The 25,877-nt window shown below is 40.0% G+C and overlaps 1 protein-coding gene across 1 annotated transcript in view; it reads left to right on the top strand.

Moving 5' to 3' along the window:
• vps16 (VPS16 core subunit of CORVET and HOPS complexes) overlaps window positions 1-25,877 on the top strand; it is an 86,651-nt gene that overhangs the window by 641 nt on the left and 60,133 nt on the right. The window contains exons 2-6 of the mRNA XM_069934500.1: window positions 67-152; window positions 244-341; window positions 1,589-1,717; window positions 3,901-4,045; window positions 12,805-12,920. Coding sequence (XP_069790601.1) covers window positions 67-152; window positions 244-341; window positions 1,589-1,717; window positions 3,901-4,045; window positions 12,805-12,920 — 574 coding nt within the window. The remainder of the gene's footprint in view (window positions 1-66; window positions 153-243; window positions 342-1,588; window positions 1,718-3,900; window positions 4,046-12,804; window positions 12,921-25,877) is intronic.

Here is a 25,877-nt window from a genome sequence, read left to right on the forward strand (position 1 = left end):
TAGTTAAACCTTTTTATAGCGTCACAAAGTTTCTGGTTTTGTAACTGTGTTTTGCATGCTGTGAAGGAAGTTCGACCTGTATTCCGAATGGATGATCAAAGAGGATATCAGTAACAGTTTAATTGCTGCCGCGCCATATGGTGGTCCTATTGGTAAGAGATTCTTGCTAGTTAATGCATAATTTGATCCTCCAATCCTTTCTTCTCCAACTCTTATTAATAATGTTATTAATGCCTGTTGCAGCTTTGATGACCAATCAATCCCACAAGGAAAAGTCTCCAAGTTTGCGTCCTATCGTGGAAATCTACTCCTCATCGGGAAATCGAATAGTCTCCTTTCCAGTGAGCTTTATCTTCCTATTTTTTGGAACAACAGTTAGAAGTTAGGCTTGGCAAAAGTATGACAACTCGCAAATAATGAATACCAATGTATATTTCACTACACACACATACACATATTTAAACAAAATTAGATAAAGACAACATGAGGTTCTTGAGTTAATGAATGATGTTCAGACCACAACAAAAGTGGAGGAAGGAGAGGGAGAATAATTCAGCTCTGCAACTTATGGGCCCTCTCTTTTGTAGGGTTTTTTTTAGTTACCGGTATTTATACTAAGTAACTAAATATAAACACACCTAACTCATCAGTCAGGTGCCTTGCCGTTCGGCATGGACGATCATGTCTCTCCATCCGTCATGATCTCTGACCCTCCAAATTGTAGTTGTAGCCAACTCCTGTTCTCCTTTGGTGAAAGCTCCATCTTTGATCTGAGACTGTAGTTCATGATTATACAAGGGAAAAATACTGCAGTGGTTTCCTTTTGTCTTTTTCAGTTGCAGTGTCCATACTGGATGGGTAACCCTGGCCATTGATCAGCAGATTCATCTGCCCATTGTTATTAGTTTTACAACCATAAATTCCAATTTGTAGAATCTGCTTGTAAAAACCATACACCATCTGCAATTCATGGCTTCAAGTGACCCTGACTGGGAGCTAAACAGGTACTAGGTCAAAGGTGACCTGAGGGCTATCGGACAGAAAGAGTGCCTTATACCTTTTGCTGAGCAATTGCACAGTACTACCACCTAACTAGTAAATGTAAAAATAATACTGCTGAAAGAACTCAGTAGGTCAAACAATGTCGGTGGTGGTGGAAAGAATTGTCTAGGTTTGGATTGAAACCCTGAATCAGGATGAAGAATGGAGAGAGAAGATAGCCATTATAAAGAGATGAAAGAAAGGTGATTGTACTGTAGAGTAGAAGATGCTTGAACCTTAGAACTATACAGGCTATCTTCTCTCTTTACTCTTAGGGTCTTAAATTGAAAAAAATGACATTTCCTTTCCCCCCTCCCCCTCACCTGGCCCCGCCCCCAAATGGTACTCAGTTTGCTGAGTTCCTCCAGTAGGTTGTTTGTTATTCCATATTCGAGCACCTGAAGTCTCATCTCTACCTAGTGAATATTATGAGTAAACAAGGTGATCAATACATTTTTATTTTTAGCCTTTCTTTGATTTTGTTTAATTTAGTAATATTCTAATTGAGAAATGAAACATTATAATCTTATCTTTCTCATCACTGCAGTGGAAAAGTGGTATCGTGGTTAACATTGGGTGGACAACCAATGAAGATCTGCTCTGTATCCAAGATGATGGGACTGTTCTAATCCACAACATTTTTGGCACATTTAAGAGACACTTCAGCATGGGTAATGTAAGTTGCTGTCAAACATTACCATACAAATAATCTTTTTCCCTGTACACAATTAAGTTCTCAGGAATTTGGGGAGGTTTGATATGATGTCAGAAACTCTTGCAGATCTCTGCACATGTGGAAAGGTTGCTGACCGGCTGCATATGGGATAGGAATACCCCTGAGTGTTAAGCCCTGCAAAAGATTGTGGATGCAGTTCAGGGAATTATAGGCAAAATCTTCCCCACCATCGAGTACATCCACAGAGAATTCAACTATCGGACAGCAGCAGCAATCATCAAGTATCCACAATGCCCAGCACACGCTCTGTTCTTGCTACTCCCATCAGGAAAGAGGTATAGGAGCCCCGAGACTTGCACCATCAGGTTCAGGAACTACCCTTCCACAATCAGACTCCTCAGCAACAAACTCAATCAGAGTCACTTAAGAACTCTTACTTTACACTTTATTGATTGTACAGTCCAATATAGACAGAAAAAAAACAATCACTTTATTTGTTTACATGTTTGTTGAATGGGCTTTTTTTGCACTGCCTGTACCAATAAGTGGTACTCAGTTTGCTGAGTTCCTCCAGTAGGTTGTTTGCCTCACCTGCAGGAAAAAGAATCTCAGTGTTTTATGTAATGTCATGTATGTACTCTGACAATTGAAATCTGATTAGATTATGAAAGAAGGAAGATTGTTCTGTAACACAGAAGATGCTTGAACCTTGTGGATCTGCATTCTTGATGGTTAATAAATTAAAATTTTTAAATTTTAAATTTAGACATATAGCACAGTAACAGGCTATTTCAGCCCATGAGTTTGTGCTGCCCAATTAATCTACCAACCCCCGGTATGTTTTGAATGGTAGGAGGAAACTAGAGCTACTGGGGAAAACCCATGCAGACGCAGGGAGAATGTACAAGCTTCTTACAGACAGCACGGAATTTGAACTCTAGTGCCCATCACTGGTGCTGTAAAGATGTTGTGCTAACTGCTATGCCAACTGTGTGAGACAAGAAAATTGGAAGGGAGTGGGTTGGGTGAAAATGAGAGGAGGAATTGCCAAGGAGCTAAGTTGTTGGTTAATTTTTTTTTTCAATTAAGCCTTAGATGATTTTTAGCCCAATGATCAGAAGAGCATCCATTCTCGTGATGTTTTCATACTCCTTGGTCAACAAGTTCAGCTTTGTCATGTGTCTAGTGAGAAATTCACATTGCTAACTGTCTTGCCATTTAACCCATACGTTGTGCAGCAATAACAATAGTGCAGAGTTAGAGAGAGAGAGATCAGTTAGAACAAGCAAGGACAATATTTATTAGTGTGAGGTTCGATAAGGAGTCTGATAACAGCAGAAAAGAAACTGATCTTGAATATGGTGAGGTATGATCTCACATCTGATGAGAGGAGGATGAAGCAAGTGTCGCGTCTTTTAATAGGTTGGCTACTTTTCCAAGGTAGTGGGAGGGGTTGATGGAAGGGAGCGAGGTTTGTGTGATGATCTGAGCTGCAATGATCACTCTGCAGTTTATTGTGCTCTTAGGCCGAGCAGTTCACATGTCACCTAGTGATACCCTACCATAAATAGGTTGATGGTTTATTCACCTTATTTTCTAAATTGTATTATGCACCCTTACATGCTGATTTATGTTCAGCTGTTGTCAATGTACTTTAATGAAGTTGATAAAATTAGGTAAAATGTCATCAATGAAATTCTGTTACACTCGAATAACTTGTTCATGAATATAAGGTGATTTATACAACCTAAGAGTTGTGCTCCTCCAATTTGGAGGTTTAAATGGTGAAAATTTATAAAAGTATTCTTTAGCATAGAAATGCATTGCTATGGACACAAACACTTGCATTTAACAAAATTTTGTTGAAGTTCAGTTTAATTTGACATTGGCATGCTGACATTTTGTGTTTTCAAAGTAATATTAAAATATTTTTGAAGTGTTTATTTCTTTTGATGTAGTGGAAGTGATTACCTCTCTGTTAATTTATTCAGTAAGGGTCTTTCCTCTATTGTAAGCACAAAAAATAGAGAAAACCTGATATGTTCGGATCTGTTGATCCCAATTAAGTTACAACTGCATTTCCAGCAGGGCTGCATTGAATGTAATCAAAATTATGCATAATTGTTGCTGATTTGCTGTCCAAACAAAAACAATGATACTGATCAGTGCCCTAATTTTTGAAGGAGGTGTTACAGAATCGAGTGATGGAGGCAAAAGTTTTCCATTCTGCTTATGGCTCCGGAATCGCTATCCTTACCGGTGCTTTTCGTTTTACACTTGCCACAAATATAGACGACCTCAAACTCCGACGACTTTCTGAAATTCCAGGTAGACTCCAACGTTCAATTGTAGAATCAAGATGTAAAGTTTAATTTACATTAAATTGTTAAATTTATTTCTATTTAGTCAAAATAACATCCATGAAAATTTGTAGGATTTATTTCTATGTAGCTACAAACCAATTGGGTTTCTTTTATTAAACTAATTTATTTGGCCTCCCTGTGTACATTTTACAAACTCTGGTACAATTGTGATTTACTTTATGGCACAGAAGGATTGAGTCATATGTTTATAGATTAGAAACATGCTCTTTGACCTATCTTCTCCATGCCAACCAAGTTGTCTTCCAAGGCTAGGCCTATTTGCCTGCGTTCACCCCATATCCCTCTAAACCTTTATTAATGGATCTGTCTAAATGTCTTTTAAATGTTGTTTTTGTTCCATTTTATCAGACAGTGTATTCCACAAACCTCCCCCGCCACCTTACTTTGTGTGGTATAAATGCCCTTTGGATCTCTTTTCATATTTTTCCCCTCTCACTTTAAAATTAAAGGCCCTTTCGCACTGGCAACCCACTAAGTAGGTGAGTTGTAATACCTGGTGATCCGTTCACACTGGATCATGAATTCCTCGGTCATGTGGATATCTTGGATCTAAGCGGGGCTCAACCTCCAGTGGTGATATCCCAAGTGACAAATTACACAATTGCAGGGCAGTGAAATCGTAGCAGGGAAAAAAGCACATAAGCGCACAATGTATAAAAGAGCATGGGGAAAATTCACACAAAATTTAATAAGACATATGCATGCAATGTACAAAAGACCGTGGGAAAATCTACTGCAGTGCACTTCATACTGTTCAAACTTGGAAACTGAGAGGATCTTGGGCTGAACACTAATGCTAGTTCTGTGATCATAGTGGGTAAAGAAGAACAACCTAGCATTTACATTGTATTAGGTATTTTAAGTAATAATGAGATGATTTAAAGCACAGGTAAGCGCAGACAACGCCACTGGCTGCCCTGTGAAATATAACTGCATTGACATTAAAACTACCAGACTGATGCACGCATCCAGGCACTGATATCACTAATGGTACCCAGTAGAGCCGGTTGGCCATTCATATTGCACTCAAGTCAACTCAGCCAGGCTCTGATACAGCCCCATACCAAGTATCAAAGCTCAGTTGATTTTTACCCCCCCCACCCCTCCACCTGGTTGAGAGTGTTCATACTGGCAGGTGACCAACTAAATTGCCCGGTACAACCCATGTTATTTGGCAGTGTGAAAGGGGCTTTAGATTCTCCTGCCCTGGGGACAAAAGATTGAATCATCTATGCCCTCATGTTTTAAGTACCTCTACATGATCTCCCCTCCGCCTCCACACAGCCTCCTTGTTATTCATGCCTCTCCTTGTTATTCATGCCTCTCCTTGTTATTCATGCCTCTCCTTGTTATTCATGCCTCTCCTTGTTATTCATGCCTGCCAATCCTGGTAACATTCACATTTCTGCACCCTTTTCAGTTACATGAAATCTTTTGTAAACCTGGGTAACCAAAATTCATCATTATCACTCTGCTCACATCTTCTCACTGTTGTCTTCAGCACTCTGTTTCTTTCCAGAATGGTCACTCTGGTCATAGAGAAAGTTGAAAAAAAGGTAGAAAAACAAGGCAGAGAAATAAAACATTAAAAAGTTGCAAGATGAAAAGTATAGGAAGAACCTCAGAATGGCTTCAAAGAAGGAAAAGACTACAATGACAAGCAAAGAAGAGATGAATAAATTGCTGGGAAAAAAAAAGGAAGGCCTTACCGAACAGGGAGCTCTCCCAAAGAGGATGGCCTGAGCCGCAAAGCCGGTAAGTGGGCAACTCGCTGGTGATGTCCTCCGGGGTGATCTGGAACGTTGGCTTGTGGAGCCTGAAAAAGAAATGCCAGTGCACATGCACAGGAGACGCATTCTAAAGAGGACGTGGAAGGGAATGGATGTCGACAGAAAGATGCTGATTCTGTAATGGGAGAAGCCGCGGAGAAGACAATGATAGAAGCAGGATCAACATGGAGCCAAGAAATGGAGCAAGAGAAAGAAAATCAACAGGAAGATAAAGACATCCAAGAACAAGTACAAAAAAAAACAAACGTAGATGGTAGATAAGGAATACTTTGACAGTCAAATAAATATTCTAATGGAAACAATAATGAGTGAGTTAAGTACTATTAAAAAAAACATGCAAGAGACAGATGTAAAAATACAAAGAATGGAGAATGCTGTGGCAGAAATGTGAAAACGAAGTGATGAAGTGAAAGACAGAGTGATAGGTGTGGAAATGGAAGTGAATGAATTAAGAGAAAAATTGGAAGGTAGAGATAAGGAGATTAAGAAGATACATGACTTATTGGCCCAAAAAATTGACATTTTAGAAAATTTCAGCAGACGTAATAATATAAAAATATTGGGCCTGAAAGAAGGTGAAGAAGGGGCAGATATAAAAGGATTTATAAAAAGATGGATCCCACAGATCTTGGGAGTAGAAGAACTGAAAGAAGAAATAAAAGCTGAAAGAGCCCAGAGAGCACTGGCGCCAAAGCTGCAGCCACAGCAGAAACCGCGCTCCATATTAATCAAACTACTACGATATCCAACGAGAGAGAAAATATTGGAACTGGCAGTGAAAAGAGTGAAAGAAAAAAGGAACCATTGGAGTACAATGGGGAAAAAAATATTTTTAAATATCCAGATATAAGCTGTGATCTTTTAAAGAAGCGAACGGAGTTTAACTAAAACTGTGCTATGGAAGAAAGGTTATAACTTTGTGTTACAGCATCCAGCAGTGTTGAAGGTATTCATCCCTGGTGGGCAAAATAGACTATTTTCAGATCCAGAAGAAGCTTGTCATTTTTCAGACCTATTACCAAATAAGCAACAAGAGTAAAGAAAATAATAAAAGGACTGTTAGGATAATGTATATAAATAAGTTGGAATGTTAATAGTTTGAGTATAGACATTTAAGAAAAAAAGAGGTTATAAAAAAGGATTTGTTATATTTTTAAGAATAATATACAGTGATTTCTCTAGGAGAGGACTGTAAAATCTGTTGACATTTACAGTATACACCACAACTCACGTAGAAAAGGGAGTTGTGGTTGTCTTGTGAGGTGGCGAGGGCAATTCAGTAAAGGGGGATTTAATGTTTTATTTTATATTATTCTTGGTTTTCTTATGGTTTTTGTTATTTTCATAGTAGGTGTGTCGCTGCGTAAAGAATAAGAACAATCTAAAGTGATTTTGGAAGAAGGGAGATGGAGGGGTTGAAGAGGTGGGATAGAGGTGAAAAAGGATGAGTTCATTGAACTATATGGCTATTAATATTAATGGAATTCACAATCAAATTAAGAGAAAAAAGTGACTGACACTACTTAAAAAGGAGAAAATAGACAGCACTTATACAAGAAACACATTTAACTGAGTTAGAAGATCGCAAACTGAAGAAAGACTGGGTAGGTCAAGTAGTGGCATCATTGTACAATTCAAAAGCCAGGGGAGTTGGTATGTTAGTTAATAAGAATCTGCTAATTAAGATAAAGAAAGTAATAATAGATCCAGCGGGTAGATACGTAATGATAATGTGCCAGATTTATTCAGAATCTTGGAACTTGTTGATCATTTATGCACCTAATGAAGATGACCAGGAATTTATGCAGGACATTTTAAAAAAATATAGCAGATACACAGGGACACATTTTACTAGGGGAGACTTTAATTTTAACCTTGAAGACTATTATAAAAAAAATAAAGCAACTAAATTTACATTGAACTCTGCCTGATTTTGAAGATAATTGATATATGGAGAAAACAACATCAAAAAGAAAGATTATTCAGACATAAAACATATTCTAGGATTGATATGTTCTTGTTGTTGGCTCAGATTCAAGGGAGAGTTTGAATATAAGGCAAGACTTTTATCAGACCACTCACCCTTGTTATTTGCAATTGCTTTAGAGAATAATTTGCCGAAAACCCCATATTGTTTAAAAAGGCAAGACTTTCAGGAATACAAAGAACAACAAGTTAAAATTAAAATATATTTTGAGACAAATGCAAATTCTGTAACAGACAAATTTATATTATGGGACAAAATGAAGGCCTTTAGTAGCAGACAAATAATTAGTTACACAACCAAGACTTTAAAAAAATATGATCGGGAAATAGAACAGTTGGAAAAAGAGATAGTAACTATAGAAGAAGATTTAATGAGAAGGGAAGATATAGAGAAAAAGAGAATTCACAGAGAAAAAAAATTAAAATATGATACATTGCAAACATACAAAGTGGATAAAAACATTATGAAAACAAAACAAAGAAATTATGAATTAGGAAAGAAAACCCACAAATTATTGGCTTGGCAACTAAAATCAGAACAAGCAACAAGAACTATCATAGCAACAAGGAAGGAGGATAAACAGATCTCATATAACCCATTAGAGATTAATGGAAATTTAAATTTTTTTTAAAAGCACTTGTATCAAACCGAAAACCCAAATATTGAATTACCCCAATTACAATTAGAAGATCAAAATAAATAACTGAAGCCCCTGACAATTACAGAAATACAGGATACACTAATGACATTACCAAATAATAGTGTCAAGCGAAGAAGAATTCCCCACAGAGTTTTATAAGGTATTCAATAATCTATTAATTCTGCCCCTCTTAGAGGTAATGAAACAGGTGGAAGAGACTCAGAATTAGCCTGACTCATGTAAAATGGAAATAATCACAGTAATTTCAAAAATGGGAAAAGACCTGTTGTTACCAGCTTCATAACAGTCCAATATCTTTACTAAATACAGATTATAAATTAACAGCAAAATTACTAGTGAATAGATTAGCAGACTGAGTACCAAAATTAGTGACGCTACATCAGACAGGATTTGTTAAAAATAGAAGAGCGGCAGATAATGACTGTTAATTTATTAATTTAATCCATCCAGCACAAATAAATAAAACACCAACTGTAGCAGTAGCTCTTGATGCAGAGAAAGCTTTTGATAGGGTGGAATGGAATTATTTAAAGTACTACAGAAATTAAAATTACCGGAAAAATTTATTGATTGGATTAGAGCACTGAATAATGGTCCTTTGGCAAAAGAGGTAACAAATGAATATGTTTCAGACCACTTTAAATTGAGTAGATCAGCAAGACAGGGATGCCATTATAGCTTTGACTATTGAACCATTGGCAGAGCTGATAAAAAAAGAACCAATGATAAAGGGAATAAAAGCCAAAGAGGAAGAATTTAAAATTAGCTTATTTGCAGATGATATTATAGTATACTTAATGAACCCAAATATCAATAAAAATATATACAAAATTGAAAGAATATAGGGCGATATCAGGAGACAAGGTTAATATTGATAAAAGTGAAGTGATGCCAATGAACAAAGTTGATTATATAAAATGTAAAAGGGAATTCCCTTTTAAATGGCAATCACAGGCCATACTCTACCTAGGTATCAGCATAGATGATAATTTAAATCATTTATATAAACTAAATTTCCAACCATTAATAAAAAAATACAGGAAGACAGAGAAATGGAAAGATTTATCATTAACTTTAATGGGGAGAGTAAAGTGCATCAAAATTAATGTATTTCCACGGCTATAATATCTGTTCCAAATGCTACCAATTCCCTTGACGGGAATTTTTTATGAAATTAAATAAATTAATAAGAAAGCTTTTGTGGAAAAAATCAAGAGTGGCTTTGGAAAAATTAACATGGGTGTATAAGCAAGAAGGATTGCAGCTATTAAATTTCAAAAACAATTACAGGGCAGCACAGATAAGATGTCTTATCAGATTTTTATCAGATGGGAGAAAAACCGAATTGGCTCAAGCTAGAATTATATAAATTAGGAGAAAAGGTCCCTAAACATTTACTCTTTAAATGGGATGAAAAACTGGTGCAACACAACAATTTACCAATACAACATCATATACTAAAAATATGGAAGAGAATATATCTGGAGCAAAAGATGATAAATTGTCAAATACCAAAAATGTTACTAACGCAAAACCCATTAATTCCTTTTACAACAGACATTTTATTTTTTAAGGAATGGGCAAGTAAAGGAATTAAAAGAATAAAAGATTGCTTTTTGGGAAATAATTTATTGACATTTGAACAATTAAAAATTTAATATGGAATATCACATGGTACAATATTTTCATATTATCAGTTGAAAACGTTTAAAAAAGTTGGGAACTAGTCTAAGGTTACCTGAGAGTAGCTGCTATGAATACTTAATTACAGACACCGCGATTGTTAAAAAAATGTATTACAAACATGTCGAGCAAATTGCAATACAAGGAAAATGATGAAACGATATATAAACCGAAACAAGGTTGGGAAAAAGATTTAAATATACGAATAAAGAATGAAACATGGAAGAAACTATGTGCAGGGACCATGATTAATACAATAAATACTCGGTTTTGTATGATATAATACAATTGGCTAAATAGACTATATGTTACACCTCAAAAATTAAAAGAATGGAATCCAGCAATATCAGGCAGATGCTTCTGTTGTAAACAAGAAATTGGAACAGCAATACACCGCAAATTTTTTGGGAGGATTTAAACCTAATATTAAATAGAATTACAAAAAATAGCATACCAAAAGACCCAAATATCTTCCTGTAAAACAACATAAAAGGTAAAGAATTAGGTCTAAAATTAGACAAGGCTCAATAAAGATTTTATTGTGATTGCGCTCGCAGCAGCAAAAAAGTGCATAATGATAACTTGGAAAATGGAAACAACTTTAAAAATACAACAATGGTACATAGAAATGAACATATAAATACCTACAATGTAAAAGAGAAATATGCTTTATTTGAACAAATTTGGGAACCATACATAGAGTATATTAGAAACCGCCAATTTCAGACCTCTTGTGAAGTGATAAAATCCAAGTACAAAATAATTAAATATGAAATATTGGATGGCATGATTTATTTTTCTTTTCTCTTTTGTGTCCTTTTGTTTGTTTATTTCTTCTTCCTTCTTTCTTTCATTTGCTTTATAGGGGGTGAGGAGGGTTGGGGGGGGAAGGTGGGAAAATGAAAATGTCACTATATTTGTATATACAGGTACTCGATCCTTGGGGGATATTGTGTTCCGAATTTCAGATTTATCCAGATTTTGGAAAGCCCACCCGAATTGTGCTGCCGTATCCACCCCCACCCCTTTCCAGTCGCCCGGCCGTCTCCCCTGACCGCTGGTCCCTCAGCCACCCGGCAGTCTCCCCCGACCGCAGTCCCTCGGCCGCCTCCCCCGACCGCGGTCCCTCGGCCGCCTCCCCCGACCGCGGTCCCTCGGCCGCCTCCCCCGACCGCGGTCCCTCGGCCGCCTCCCCCGACCGCGGTCCCTCGGCCGCCTCCCCCGACCGCGGTCCCTCGGCCGCCTCCCCCGACCGCGGTCCCTCGGCCGCCTCCCCCGACCGCGGTCCCTCGGCCGCCTCCCCCGACCGCGGTCCCTCGGCCGCCTCCCCCGACCGCGGTCCCTCGGCCGCCTCCCCCGACCGCGGTCCCTCGGCCGCCTCCCCCGACCGCGGTCCCTCGGCCGCCTCCCCCGACCGCGGTCCCTCGGCCGCCTCCCCCGACCGCGGTCCCTCGGCCGCCTCCCCCGACCGCGGTCCCTCGGCCGCCTCCCCCGACCGCGGTCCCTCGGCCGCCTCCCCCGACCGCGGTCCCTCGGCCGCCTCCCCCGACCGCGGTCCCTCGGCCGCCTCCCCCGACCGCGGTCCCTCGGCCGCCTCCCCCGACCGCGGTCCCTCGGCCGCCTCCCCCGACCGCGGTCCCTCGGCCGCCTCCCCCGACCGCGGTCCCTCGGCCGCCTCCCCCGACCGCGGTCCCTCGGCCGCCTCCCCCGACCGCGGTCCCTCGGCCGCCTCCCCCGACCGCGGTCCCTCGGCCGCCTCCCCCGACCGCGGTCCCTCGGCCGCCTCCCCCGACCGCGGTCCCTCGGCCGCCTCCCCCGACCGCGGTCCCTCGGCCGCCTCCCCCGACCGCGGTCCCTCGGCCGCCTCCCCCGACCGCGGTCCCTCGGCCGCCTCCCCCGACCGCGGTCCCTCGGCCGCCTCCCCCGACCGCGGTCCCTCGGCCGCCTCCCCCGACCGCGGTCCCTCGGCCGCCTCCCCCGACCGCGTTCCCTCGGCCGCCTCCCCCGACCGCGGATCCTCGGCGGGATTTCATAATTAAATTATGAAAGCATAATTTAAGTTGGCTCAGGGATAGCCATAGTTACTGAGCGTGATTGCTCCAGAAGTTCTGGGAAATTAGTCTGCCTTACTGCTAAGAGAAGTTGGTTGGTTGAAGGAACCTGCTCCAGGGGTTGGATTAGGGACATTGTACAGGCCCAGATGTGAGACAAAGCTAAACGGCCCAGATGTGAGACAAAGCTAAACGGCCCAGACGTGAGACAAAGCTAAACGGCCCAGATGTGAGACAAAGCTAATCGGCCCACCTGCATCCCGCTACATAAACCCCTCTGTGTTGTGTACAAATTATCATTATTAATGTCAATATGACATTTCTATAATTTTGTCTGCCTTATCCATAACTCAATTTCAATTTTCAAATTCCTCCTGCAATTTAATTATACTCATAATCATAATTTTTTAGCCTTCTGAAACTGGTGCATAGTATGTTCATTCTGAGAGATTATAAAGGAGAGCAAAACATTCCAGATTTAAAATATTTGATTTAAAAATACACTAAAATATTCTGAATATTTTCCAACAGGATTAAAACACCCACCAACATGCTGGGATGTATTGATGGAAGATCGACAGACTAAAATTATTCTGGCTAATGGGAAGGATTTGTATATCTTAGATAATACATCTTGCACTTCTGTGGTAAGTAAAATGTTTGCCTGAGCATTTAAAGATATACTAGATGTCTCAGGCATTTTACAAAAGAAGCTAAATACTGATTAAAGTATAATAAGCAATTGCCCTGAGCAACCAAACAATGTTTGTGAATTTGAATGCAGCTAGAAGAGATCCTGTTTTGTGGAAACTGCCAAAATGTTTGGCCTGGAAGTCAGCCTGAAGAAAACTGAGGTCCTCCGTCAGCCAGCTCCCCACCATGAATACTAGCCCCCCCACATCTCCATCGAGCACACTGAACTCAAAACGGTCAACCAGTTTACCTATCTCGGCTGCACCATTTCATCGGATGCAAGGATCGACAACGAGATAGACAACAGACTCGCCAAGGCAAATAGCGCCTTTGGAAGACTACACAAAAGAGTCTGGAAAAACAAACAACTGAAAAACCTCACAAAGATTAGTGTATACAGAGCCGTTGTCATACCCACACTCCTGTTCGGCTCCGAATCATGGGTCCTCACCTACGGCTCCTAGAACGCTTCCACCAGCGTTGTCTCCGCTCCATCCTCAACATTCATTGGAGCGACTTCATCACTAACATTGAAGTACTCGAGATGGCAGAGGCCGACAGCATCAAATCCACGATGCTGAAGATCCAACTGCGCTGGGTAGGTCACGTCTCCAGAATGGAGGACCATCGCCTTCCCAAGATCGTGTTATATGGCGAGCTCTCCACTGGCCACCGAGACAGAGGTGCACCAAAGAAAAGGTACAAGGACTGCCTAAAGAAATCTCTTGGTGCCTGCCACATTGACCACCGCCAGTGGGCTGATATGGCCTCAAACCGTGCATCTTGGCGCCTCACAGTTCGGTGGGCAGCAACATCCTTTGAAGACCGCAGAGCCCACCTCACTGACAAAAGACAGGAGGAAAAACCCAACACCCAACCCCAACCAACCAATTTTCCCTTGCAACCGCTGCAACCGTGTCTGCCTGTCCTGTGTCGGACTTGTCAGCCACAAACGAGCCTGCAGCTAACGTGGACATTACCCCTCCATAAATCTTCGTCCGCGAAGCCAAGCCAAAGAAAGAAAAGAAGAGAAGTGATCCCAATGGTCCATGAACCCGAAACCTTGCACCCTGTACCATTCCTCCAGCCATGCATTTAACTTCCTAATTTTTTCATTTTTGCCCCATCCCGCATGCAGCACAGGTAACAACCCTGAGATTAGGACCCTGGAGGTCCTGCTTTTTAATCTCTGTCCTAGCTCATGGTACTCCCTCATCAGGATCTCCTCCCTCAATTTGTCTATGTCATTGGTACCTACGTGTACCAGGACGTCTGGATGCCCTGTCCGAGATATCTCGCACTCTTGCTCCTGGGAGGCAACATACCATGCGGGAATCCTTGTCAGGTGTGCAGAACCTTCTGTCCGTTCCCCTGATGATGGAGTCCCCAATGACCACCTTCTCCCTCCTTTCATTTTGCACCGCTGGCTCCCTTGGTCCAACCTCAAACTGGTCATCTTCCCTAACATCGTCCAATACAATATATTTGTTGCTAAGAGGATAGCCACTGGCATGCTCTCCACTGACTGAGCAACCTTCCTTCCACCTTTGACAGTAGTCTACTTACCTGACACCCCAATATGGGGGTAGCCACCTGCTTGAAAGTCATATCAATAACTTTCTCACTTTCCCTAATAAGCCTCAGATCATCAAGTTGCAGGTCCAGTTCCTTAATTTTATTCTTTAACCGTTGTGTCCCGGTATACTCTGGGAAGGATAAAGGTCCTCTCACTTTCCCTGATGGGCTGTTGGTCCTCAAGCTGGAGCTCCAGATCACTAACCCAGTTTCTAAGGAACTTCACCTCATTGCACTTGGCATAGACATGGTCTCTTGGGAGGGATGAACCCTCCCATGGTTCCCACATCTGGCAACTTGAGCTGATGATGTTTTAGTTTAAAATCCTGCAAACGTGGAGTTTGTGCCTAAGATGCTCAGCAGCAGCCACAAGGGATTGCAGACTCTGGGGGAGCAGCGGTCTGGCACAAGGCATCAGAAAAAGGAGAACAACCCTCATTGAGAAGGAGAAGCAGAGGAGATGATGCAGATGATCAGGATGGTGACCACGGCAGCAGAACAGCAATGGGCTCAGTGGCTGAAGGAAACACTCAGGGTGCAAGTGATTTGTGATTGGGAGTCCTGCACAGTCTGCTCATGGGAACCAGGTATTGGAACAGGGATTCAAAAGGGTGCTGAAGGTAGGAAAGGCTCCCAAAGGGCCTCTGGCACTGAAAGCTTTCTAATCGTGTTGGAGGTTTGTATCTGGAGCTCAGGTTGCCGACGAATCCAACTGGAGTCTATTCGGCTGTGGGAGTGCTGGGGATAAATCCACAGAGAGTTGGTGACTTTGAAGGGTGTCTTTTGCTTCTCTTTCTCTCACTGAAGAGGTGCCAGGCCACACTGATGGCTACTCTTAGCCTTATGGCAGGCAGAAGGCAATTTCATATAATAAATGAATCTTGAGAAATCGCTGAGATTACTTTGCTTTTCCTTTAGATCAAATAATTTGCATTTGAATGTTTTTGTGCATTGTTTATTCTCATTCCTGATTTGTATGATTTAGCATTTACTGTTGAAGATATGTGGCAACAGTAGCTGTATTTAAAAACAAAAAGTTATTCTGAAATGATAAACACTGTGAGATAAGTATACATGTATTTATTCCTTGGCTTCCAAGATATTGAATACAAAAGAAATGCTTCCACTTTTGATCTTGGGAAGTACCAACATTTCTTTTGAGTCTAAAGCAGTGGTTCTCAACCTTTTTCTTTCCACTCACATCCCACTTTAAGTAATCCCTATGCCATCGGGATTGCTTAAGGTGGGATGTGAGTGGGAAGGGAAGGTTGAGAATCACTGCTCAAGACCTAATTGTTACTGAAATATTTTGCTTGAGAAAAATTGTCATCAGCCCATTTCCTTTGGAGTTATGAAACCGTGCACATAATGAGTCAATTAGGTATGATTAAAACAGTGGTTTCAAACTTTTTATTTCCACCTTACTAATCACAGAGTACCTATGGCATAGGGAATACTTAATGGTATGTGAGTGGAAAGAAAAAGATTGAGAACCACTGGTCTATAGTGTACTTTGTGGGTGTATTTAATATTTTTATTTCAGAAATGTGACTACCGGTGCCCAGAGAAAGTTAAGTCCTTTATACCATTATATGTTGCCTTCTGCTTGGGATGCCCTAATGAGAGCATGAATAGAATCTGAACTTAAAGGGCTAATTATGTCACAAGGAGGCACTTTCCTGACAGCAGAGCTGTGATGCAAAACTAATGTGAGGACATGCTCTGGGGGATTGTTGCTGCACCAGAAACTCTGTTGAGTCCTCTGTCCTCTTCTGCTGCACCAGCAACTCGGTGTGAACCCATGCTCTCCTTTCTTCTCCAGTAATGAAGTGCAGATCAGGTCATCGTTGGTGTGGAGTGTACACACATGGGCAGTGCAGACTCTACCTGTTAGGGTTGGAGTTGGTGGGTGGGAATAAATAATGTAGCAGCTCAGTGGGGTAAGAGATAGGCTTGGGCCTGCTCCTCGGCTGGGGCACTAGTAGCATCTCCTCTGTGTTGCAGACTATCTGGATCCCATAGTTTCTCTGGTCATTTCTTAATGGATGTGTTAGAATCTGCTGCCTCAAACTCTTCTGGTTTCACAACCCTCCCACCCACAAAGATCTGAAAATGCTGAGAACCAGGCATTACAGCAGGTTCCTGGCACCAAATATTAGAGGGTTATATCCCTAATGAGTGTTTGGAGTGGTCAAAAGCAATCCATCAAATCAAAAAAAATTAAGGGTTCACACTCAGCAGGGTACCAATATGCAGTGTGACAGAATATGTTGTTTTATATTGTATATAGATATGATTTGGGGAGATAAAGTGTGGCAGGTTTTTTAGTGTAGGTTACATACAAACACTTCAAAACAGATCCCATTTAAAATACTGGAGTTCTGCTTAAGCTAGACAAGCTGGCTCTGAATACCTTTGCAAAAGTCCCAAGGGACTTCACTCATGGATTGTTGTTTTGAAAAGCAACAGATGAAAGAACTTGGAGGAATTGTTTTGGAGACACAGTCTGTCTGAGGGCTGCTTCCTGATCTAAGAGGGTCATGTGGTTTTGCAAGTAGAGAGGGTAAAACACGTTTTTCTCAGAGAGAGAATTCAGTTCTGCAGTTTTTACAATTCAGCAAGAGCTGAGACTGGCAAGCTTGTGAAAAACACCATTTTGAAGACAGGTTGTGAGTGCTGAGTTCAGCCTGGTCAAAGCCCTTATGGTCCATACAAAAGGAGAAAACTGGCTGCCTGATGTTTCACTTGAAGTAAGAGAAACAAAAAGGAAATCTCTGGTGACCTGAAAGAAAGAGGTTATCATCTGGAAAACCCTGATGGGGCAAATTTCTTTGGTAAGACACCGATGTGATTGGTTAAAAGGGATCAGTTTGTGTCCAGGAACAACAAATCTCTCTCTGAACCCTGACAAGAACCTTCCTGAGCGGTAACCATTTACCTTTCAAGCACCAAAGCCTGGTGACCTTTATAAATGTTAAATTCTGTGCACCAGTGAAGTTGGAGAATTGAGATTAGACTGTGAATCAAAGAACCTTTCTGAACTTACATACACATGTGCTTAGAATTAGAAGGGGATTAAGTTAGGTTAAGTTAATAGTATTAAGTTAAAGTTTGATCCTGTTTTCATGTTTAAAGATAATTGAAAGTAACTTTTGTTGAAGTAACCATTTGTCTTGATGAATATCTATTGCTGCTGGGTTTTTGGGTCCTGTGGGCTCGTAACATTTTGGGGGATTGTCTTTTTGGATTGAAAATTGGAGTTTTGGGATCTTAAACTTTTGGAGTTATTTTAATTTATTAGATAATTGGTTTTTTCCAAGCTAATTTAAAACTTGTGTTTGTGGAAAAACAGCAGCAATGGATGTTGATAAATTTTTGTCACAACCATCACCTGCCGAGCAAGAGAAAAGAGGATCTGATGGGTATTTCTAAGGCATTAAAGCTGACTGAAGTCGAGCATTGGATGAGAAAAATACAAATACAGAGGATGATAGTGAAATGTTATATAGATGAGGGAATATTTGTTGAGAAAGACAAATAATTTTCTGGAGGATAGATCTTTTGAATTGCAATTGAAATTGGAGAAATTGAGAGTGTTGGAAGAAACAGAAACAAAACTTTGAGTTGCAGAAACAACAAAATGAGTCAGAGGATGCTGAAAAACAAAGAAGCAGAAAAATGGAGGACATATGAGTTAGCTGAAAACGGAGGGAGGAAATTGAAAGGGACAGACTGTTTCAATTAGAGAAGTTAATAATTGATATGGAGAGAGGTAAGAGAATTGAGGCAGTAACTGCGGAGAGGTTTTTGGCTAATAGGTAAATCTAGTTCTTTCTTTTGATGAGGGAGATATAGATATATATTTTTAGCTTTTTGAAAAGGTAGCTGAGAGCTCGAGATAGCTAGAAGGAAAATGGCCTCTTATGCTCCAAAGTGTGTTGAGGGGGAAAGCACAAATTGCATATTCTAGTTTGTCTACAAAGCAAGTAGTAAATTATGATACTGTTAAACAAGTTGTATTGAAAGCTTCTGAGTTGGTTCCAGAAGCATATAGACAAAAATTTAGGAAGTTGGTGAAAACATGGAACCAATCTTATATGGATTTTGCTCTGGGAAAACCTGTTAGGTTTTGACTGTTGGTGCGCCTCAAAAGGAATAAATGATGATTTTAACAGATTAAGTGAATTAATATTAATTGACGAAATTACAAGGTGTATTCAAATTAGAGTAAATTATACCTGGATGAGAGAGACGTGGGGACGTGGCAGAAAACGGCTAGGTTAGGGTATGAATTTGGCCTGATTCACAAAAATAAATTCCAGAATAATAAGCCTTTTCAGGGGGTTAATGTGGAGCAGACTAATAAGCCTGAAATTAAGTCTGAGGAGGATGTTAAGGGAAAAGATGAAGGTAAGGTGGGAAAGGGCAGAACCTTTGGATTTATATGTAATTTTTTTAAGAAACCTGATCATGTTATTGTGAATTGTTTAGCATTGAAAAAGAGACAAGAAAAGGAGGTTTTACCAGAAGCATGTATTCAAACAGTTGAATTTAAGGAGAGCAGATGTTCAAAACCTGGTAAAGGTGTTATGGATGTTTTCAAACCTTTTGTGTCAGAGGGCTTGGTTTCAGTAAAGGAGAATCAAAGGTTCCAGTTAAAATTCTTGGAGATACTGGAGCTGCTCAGTCACTGTTGTTGGAAAGTGTTTTAACTCTTGATCAAAAGACTGACACAGGGGAGACGACTTTGATTAAAGATGTTGGAGGTGAGGTAGAGTCATTATCTCTTCACAACATAGTGCTGATTTCAGAATTAGTTAAAGGACCTGTTGTAGGAGTAATTTCAGTTACCATGCAAGGAGTCTCATTTTTATTGGGGAATAATTTAGCATAGGATAAAGTTGGGTCTGTTTTGAGATTAATAAATAAGCCTAATAAGGATGAGGTTGAAGAGGTCTTTTTCTAAGAAAATGATAAGAGCAGAGGAAGATCAAGTTGATAGAGACTTGCCCAGTGCTTCTGAAATAGTTTTGAAAGAGCAGGTTAATTGTGAGAGTCAGGATTTCTCTTTGTCAAGGAAGAGTTAATTCAGCCACAGAGGACAGATACAGATCTTAGTGACTTAAGTGATGAAACAGTAAAGTGAACAGGTAGATTAAAGAATTGGCTTGTGGATATTACTTGAAGGGTGAATGGTTGATGAGGAAATGGAGACCTCTTCATATTCCTGGTAATGAAGAATGAGGGTGGGGGCGTGGCAAGTGGGCTAATTTATTACGTAGTCGTTCCGAGAAATTACCGGAGTGAAATTTTAATTCTAGCCCACTGCATACCTTTGGGTGGTCATCTTGGTGTAAAAAAAAAAACATGAATAAGAATTTTCCTGGCCTGGTTTGAGGAAGGATGTTGTAAATTGGTGTCAGACATGTCACTTTTGTCAGGTTGTGGGGAAACTTAAGCAGGGTCCTCCAGTAGCTCCATTGCAACTTATTCCTGTTGTTGGGGAACCTTTCACAAGGGTAATTGTGGATTGTGTAGGTCCCCTGCCTTAAACAATTATGTGTACAGCATCGAGATTTCCAGAAGCTATACCATTAAGGAATATTCAAGCCAAAACTTTGGTAAAGGCTCTGAAAAGATTTTTCACAGTATTTGGATTACCTAAAGAGATCCAGAGAGATCAAGGTTCTCACTTTATTTCTAGGTTGTTTCAGCAGTTGATTTATGTGTTGGGAATAAAACAGATCACTTCATCTGTGTACCATCCTGAAACTCAGGGAACTTTGGAAAGATTTCATTCTACTCTTTAAAAATATGATGAGGAATTATTGTCTAGAGAATGGGAAAGATTGGGTATTCATTTATTATTATTTGCAGCAAGGGAGGCTGTGCATGATTCATTAGGGTTCAGCCCTTTTGAAATTGTGTTTTGACATCAGGTTAGAAGAACTTTAATGTTGATAAAAGAACAGTGGGTTAATGTGCAGTCGGACTTGCTGGATTATGTTTCTAAATTTAAAGGTGGGTTACAAAAAGTGTGGACTTTGGCTCAAGAAAATTTAGAGATGGCTCAGGGTAAAATGAAGCATTTATTTGACAGGAAATCTCAAATGAGGAATTTTAAGACAGTAAGTAAAGTTTTAAATTTGTTCCCATCATATGACAATTCTTTAAGAGCTTAATTTTCTGGACCGTACATAGTTAAATCAAAACTGAATGATGTTAACTATGTTGTTAACATTCCAGATTGAAGGAATAAAACTAAGGTTTGTCACATAAATAAGTTGAAACCTTATTATGAGGATAAGGGTAGTGGAGAACAATCTATATCAGAGGTGTTAGATGTTGACAGGGTTTTTTTTTTAAACTTTATTTATTCATTTAAAAAAACATAATATATGACATATATAGCAATTAAACATGAACATGTACATTTTTTATTTATATTAAAAAAAAGGAAGAAAGAAAATCCCCGCCCCCCCCCCTTCAGCCAACTCTCCTAAGGAGAGCCATAAAAAAAGGATATAAAAAAGGTAAAATATACATATTAAAATCTAATCAATATAAATTCAAATGTAAATATTCCAAGTATAACAACCACTTATTAATAAAAAAAATTATAATTATCATGAAAAACATACATATTTTTTCCATTATTAAACAATATTTCATCTCATTATGCCATCTATTAATATCAATCATATTTGTATCTTTCCATGTACTAGCAATATATTTTTTTGCTACGGATAGAGCTAAATGCACAAAAGCAAGCTGAAACTTAATTAATCCCAAGCCTTTCAGAGGTTGCAAACTACCCAATAAAAATACCATTGGATCTAAAACTATTTTAATCTTATACAGATATTCTAAAACCGATTGAAATTTCTTCCAAAAAGATTGTTTTCATGACCAAACAGCATGAAAAAAAGTTCCAACCGTATCACCACATCTAAAACACAAATCTGATTCATTAAAACCATATTTTTAAAATTTTTCTGGTGTCAAATATAATTGATGTAATCAATAATTAATCATTGCATAATGAGCATTTATCAATCTAGTTACACTATCATAACAGATATCTAACCAATCAGATGAATGACATCTTGACTCAGATCAGGATTTTTAAAAAACTGCTATTCTGAATCAATAATGGGGTTTGTCGTCACGCATTTTGTACTGCAAGTCGAAGTATTGCTTCTCTCTCCAAATAACTCAGACGTCAAATTATTACCAGTCTCGGTGGGTATTCTTCTTAAAGCTCTATGGGCTCTTTCCAGTGCCAATACCCCAGAGAAAAATTCTTGCCCTAATATTTGCGGAATCCAGTCTTTAAAAAAACGAAGAGGATCTTGTCCTTCTATGCCTTCAGGCAAACTAACATTTTTCCTTCTGCTTTGATTTTCCAAATAATCTATTTTTCTTTTTAGCTCCTTCTCACGATCTCCTAATTCTATGACTGATTTTTCCACCTTCAACACTTTTACTGTGTTAGAAGTCACTTGTTGTTTACAGTCCAAAAAAGCAGTTTGAAGTTTTTTAAATTCTTCATGAGATGCATCCACACATTTCTTAACCATATTTAATTCTGAACTCATACCAGCATTCATTTGAACCATTTCATTCATTTGAGATGTCAAGTTGTTGACAGGGTTGAGGAAATTATGGATCATAAGATTATGGAAACAATCTTGTGAGGGAAACCTTAAAGAAACCATGGTTCCTGTGCACCTGTCTAACTCGGCAATTTTGGAAAATTTGGAGGAAATGTTAGACCATCTTAAGTCACAAGAACAGATGCAGTTGAAAGAAATAATTTTGAAATAGACAAATTTGTTCCCCGATGTTCCAAAAAGGACATCAGTGATTTACCATGATGTAGATGTTGGAGAAGCAAATCCCATAAAACAGCACCCATATAGGATAACCATTCAAAAGAGTAAAATCATAGATCAGGAGGTAGAATATATGTTGAGGAATGACATTATTAGACCTTCGAACTCAGATTGGAGTTCTCCTTGTGTTCTGGTACCAAAACCAGATGGAACTGTTAAGTTCTGTACGGATTATAGGAAGGTTAATTCAGTAACTAAAACAGATGCTTATCCTATTCCAAAAATAGATGAGTTTTGATAAAGTTGGGAAAACTAAATTTCTTACTAAGTTGGATTTCTTGAAGGGTTACTGGTGCATGCCTTTAACTGAGAGAGGAAAGAATATTTCAGCTTTTGTAACTCCATGTGGTTTATACGAGTATAATGTGTTACCTTTTGGCATGAAAAATGCCCCTGCAACATTCCAAAGGATCATTAATTTGGTAATCCAAGGGTTGCCACATACAGATGCTTATATTGATGACTTGGTCACAAAAAGTGACAAATGGAAAGAACATCTAAGGGAATTGGACAAATTGTTTGCAAGATTATCCAAAGCAAACTTTAACTGTTAATTTAGCAAAAAATGAATTTGCAAATGCTACTGTGACATTTTTGGGTCATGTAGTTGGTCCTGGCAAAGTTGCACCTATTTAAGCTAAGGTGAAGGCAATGTCTGAATTTCCTATTCCCAATGGCAAGAAAGCAGTGAGAAGGTATTTAGGAATGGCAGGATATTATAGGAAATTTTTCAGAAATTTTGCTGAGGTTGCTCTTCCTTTAACCAATCTTTTGAAGAAAGGGGAGAAATTTGTGTGGACTAAAGTTTGTCAGATAGCTTTGGAATATTTAAAGGAATTTCTATGCCATGACCCTATTTTAAAATCTCCTGATTTTGACAGACTATTTTCTTTAGCAGTGGATGCCAGTGATGGGGCAGCATGTGCAGTTTTATTTTTAAAAAATCATGAAATTGACCATCCATTTGCCTACTTTTCAAAAAAAATTCAACATTCATCAAAGGAACTATCCACTATTGAGAAGGAACTGTTGTCTCTAATATTTGCTCTGCAGAATTTTGATGTATATCTCAGTCCCTCTCATGAACCATTTGAGATATTTACTGACCACAATCCGCTGGTGTTTTTGAATAAAGTGAAGAATAAAAACAGAAGATTGATAAATTGGAGTTTAATATAGCAAGAATATAATCTCCACATTAATTATATCAGAGGTACAAGTAATGTGATAGCAGATTGTTTGACAAGATGTTAAAATTGATCATGTATAGAAATATATACTCTCAACATTGGGTTACATTTTTATAATGTTATTGTGACAGAATATAGATATGTTTTTGGGAGATAAATTGGGGAAAGGTTTGTTAGTGTTGGTCACATACAAACACTTTAAAACAGATCTTATTTAAATTACTGGAGCTCGACTAATGCTAGACATATCTGCCCCACAGCCTTTGCAAGAGCTTTGGAGAGTGCCCAAGAGACTTGACTAATGGATTGTTGTTTACAAAAAGGCAACAGATGAAAGAGCTTGTTGGAGCCACATATTGTCTGGAAGGGAACTTGCTGTTCTAAATGGGCATGTGGTTTTGCAAGCAGAGAGAGTCAAACAGGCTTTCTTTCAGAGAGAGAGAGAGAGATCAGTTCTATAGTGATACAGACAGTAACAGCAGCTGGAACTGGAACAGGACAAGCTGGCAAACTTGTGGAAAACCCCATTTGGAAGACAGGTTGTGAGTGTGTAGTTTAGCCTGGTCAAAGCCCTTGTGATTCATGCAAGAAGAGAGGACTGGCTGTCTAATGTTTCACTTGAAATAAGAGAAACAATACGACACTCTGTGGACTTGAAAGAAAGAGGTTATCATCTGGAGAACCCAAAGGGGGCAAGTTTCTTCAGCGAAACACTGAAGTGGCTGGGTGTCCCGCATACAACAAATATCTCTTTGAAAACTGACAAGAACCTTCCTGAGTGGTAACCATTTATCTTTCAAGCACCAAAGCCTGGTAAACTTTATTAACGTTAAATTCTGTGCACAGTATAAGAATTGCCTGCAACCAGAGAACTTGGAAGAATGAGAAGTGAGATTGGACTGTGAACCAAAGAACATTTCTGAACTTACACACACACACATTACATACACGTGCGCTTAGAATTAGAAGGGGGTTAAGTTAGGTTAGTTAAGTCAATTCTTCTTTGGCTTGGCTTCGCGGACGAAGATTTATGGAGGGGGTAAAAAGTCCACGTCAGCTGCAGGCTCGTTTGTGGCTGACAAGTCCGATGCGGGACAGGCAGACACGGTTGCAGCGGTTGCAGGGGAAAATTGGTTGGTTGGGGTTGGGTGTTGGGTTTTTCCTCCTTTGCCTTTTGTCAGTGAGGTGGGCTCTGCGGTCTTCTTCAAAGGAGGTTGCTGCCTGCCAAACTGTGAGGCGCCAAGATGCACGGTTTGAGGCGTTATCAGCCCACTGGCGGTGGTCAATGTGGCAGGCACCAAGAGATTTCTTTAGGCAGTCCTTGTACCTTTTCTTTGGTGCACCTCTGTCACGGTGGCCAGTGGAGAGCTCGCCATATAACATGATCTTGGGAAGGCGATGGTCCTCCATTCTGGAGACGTGACCCATCCAGCGCAGCTGGATCTTCAGCAGCGTGGACTCGATGCTGTCGACCTCTGCCATCTCGAGTACTTCGACGTTAGGGGTGTAAGCGCTCCAATGGATGTTGAGGATGGAGCGGAGACAACGCTGGTGGAAGCGTTCTAGGAGCCGTAGGTGGTGCCGGTAGAGGACCCATGATTCGGAGCCGAACAGGAGTGTGGGTATGACAACGGCTCTGTATACGCTTATCTTTGTGAGGTTTTTCAGTTGGTTGTTTTTCCAGACTCTTTTGTGTAGTCTTCCAAAGGCGCTATTTGCCTTGGCGAGTCTGTTGTCTATCTCATTGTCGATCCTTGCATCTGATGAAATGGTGCAGCCGAGATAGGTAAACTGGTTGACCGTTTTGAGTTTTGTGTGCCCGATGGAGATGTGGGGGGGCTGGTAGTCATGGTTGGGAGCTGGCTGATGGAGGACCTCAGTTTTCTTCAGGCTGACTTCCAGGCCAAACATTTTGGCAGTTTCCGCAAAGCAGGACGTCAAGCGCTGAAGAGCTGGCTCTGAATGGGCAACTAAAGCGGCATCATCTGCAAAGAGTAGTTCACGGACAAGTTTCTCTTGTGTCTTGGTGTGAGCTTGCAGGCGCCTCAGATTGAAGAGACTGCCATCCGTGCGGTACCGGATGTAAACAGCGTCTTCATTGTTAAGTCAATAGTGATAAGTTAAAGTGTGATTCTGTTTTCATGTTTAAAGATAATTAAAAGTAACTTTTGTTTAAGTAACCATTTGTCTTGGTGAATATCTATTGCTGCTGGGTTTTGGGGTTCACTGGGCTCGTAACATATATTGTGTA

The sequence above is a fragment of the Narcine bancroftii genome, chromosome 4 (genome assembly GCF_036971445.1).
Source record: "Narcine bancroftii isolate sNarBan1 chromosome 4, sNarBan1.hap1, whole genome shotgun sequence".
Classification (NCBI taxonomy): Eukaryota; Metazoa; Chordata; class Chondrichthyes; order Torpediniformes; family Narcinidae; genus Narcine; species Narcine bancroftii.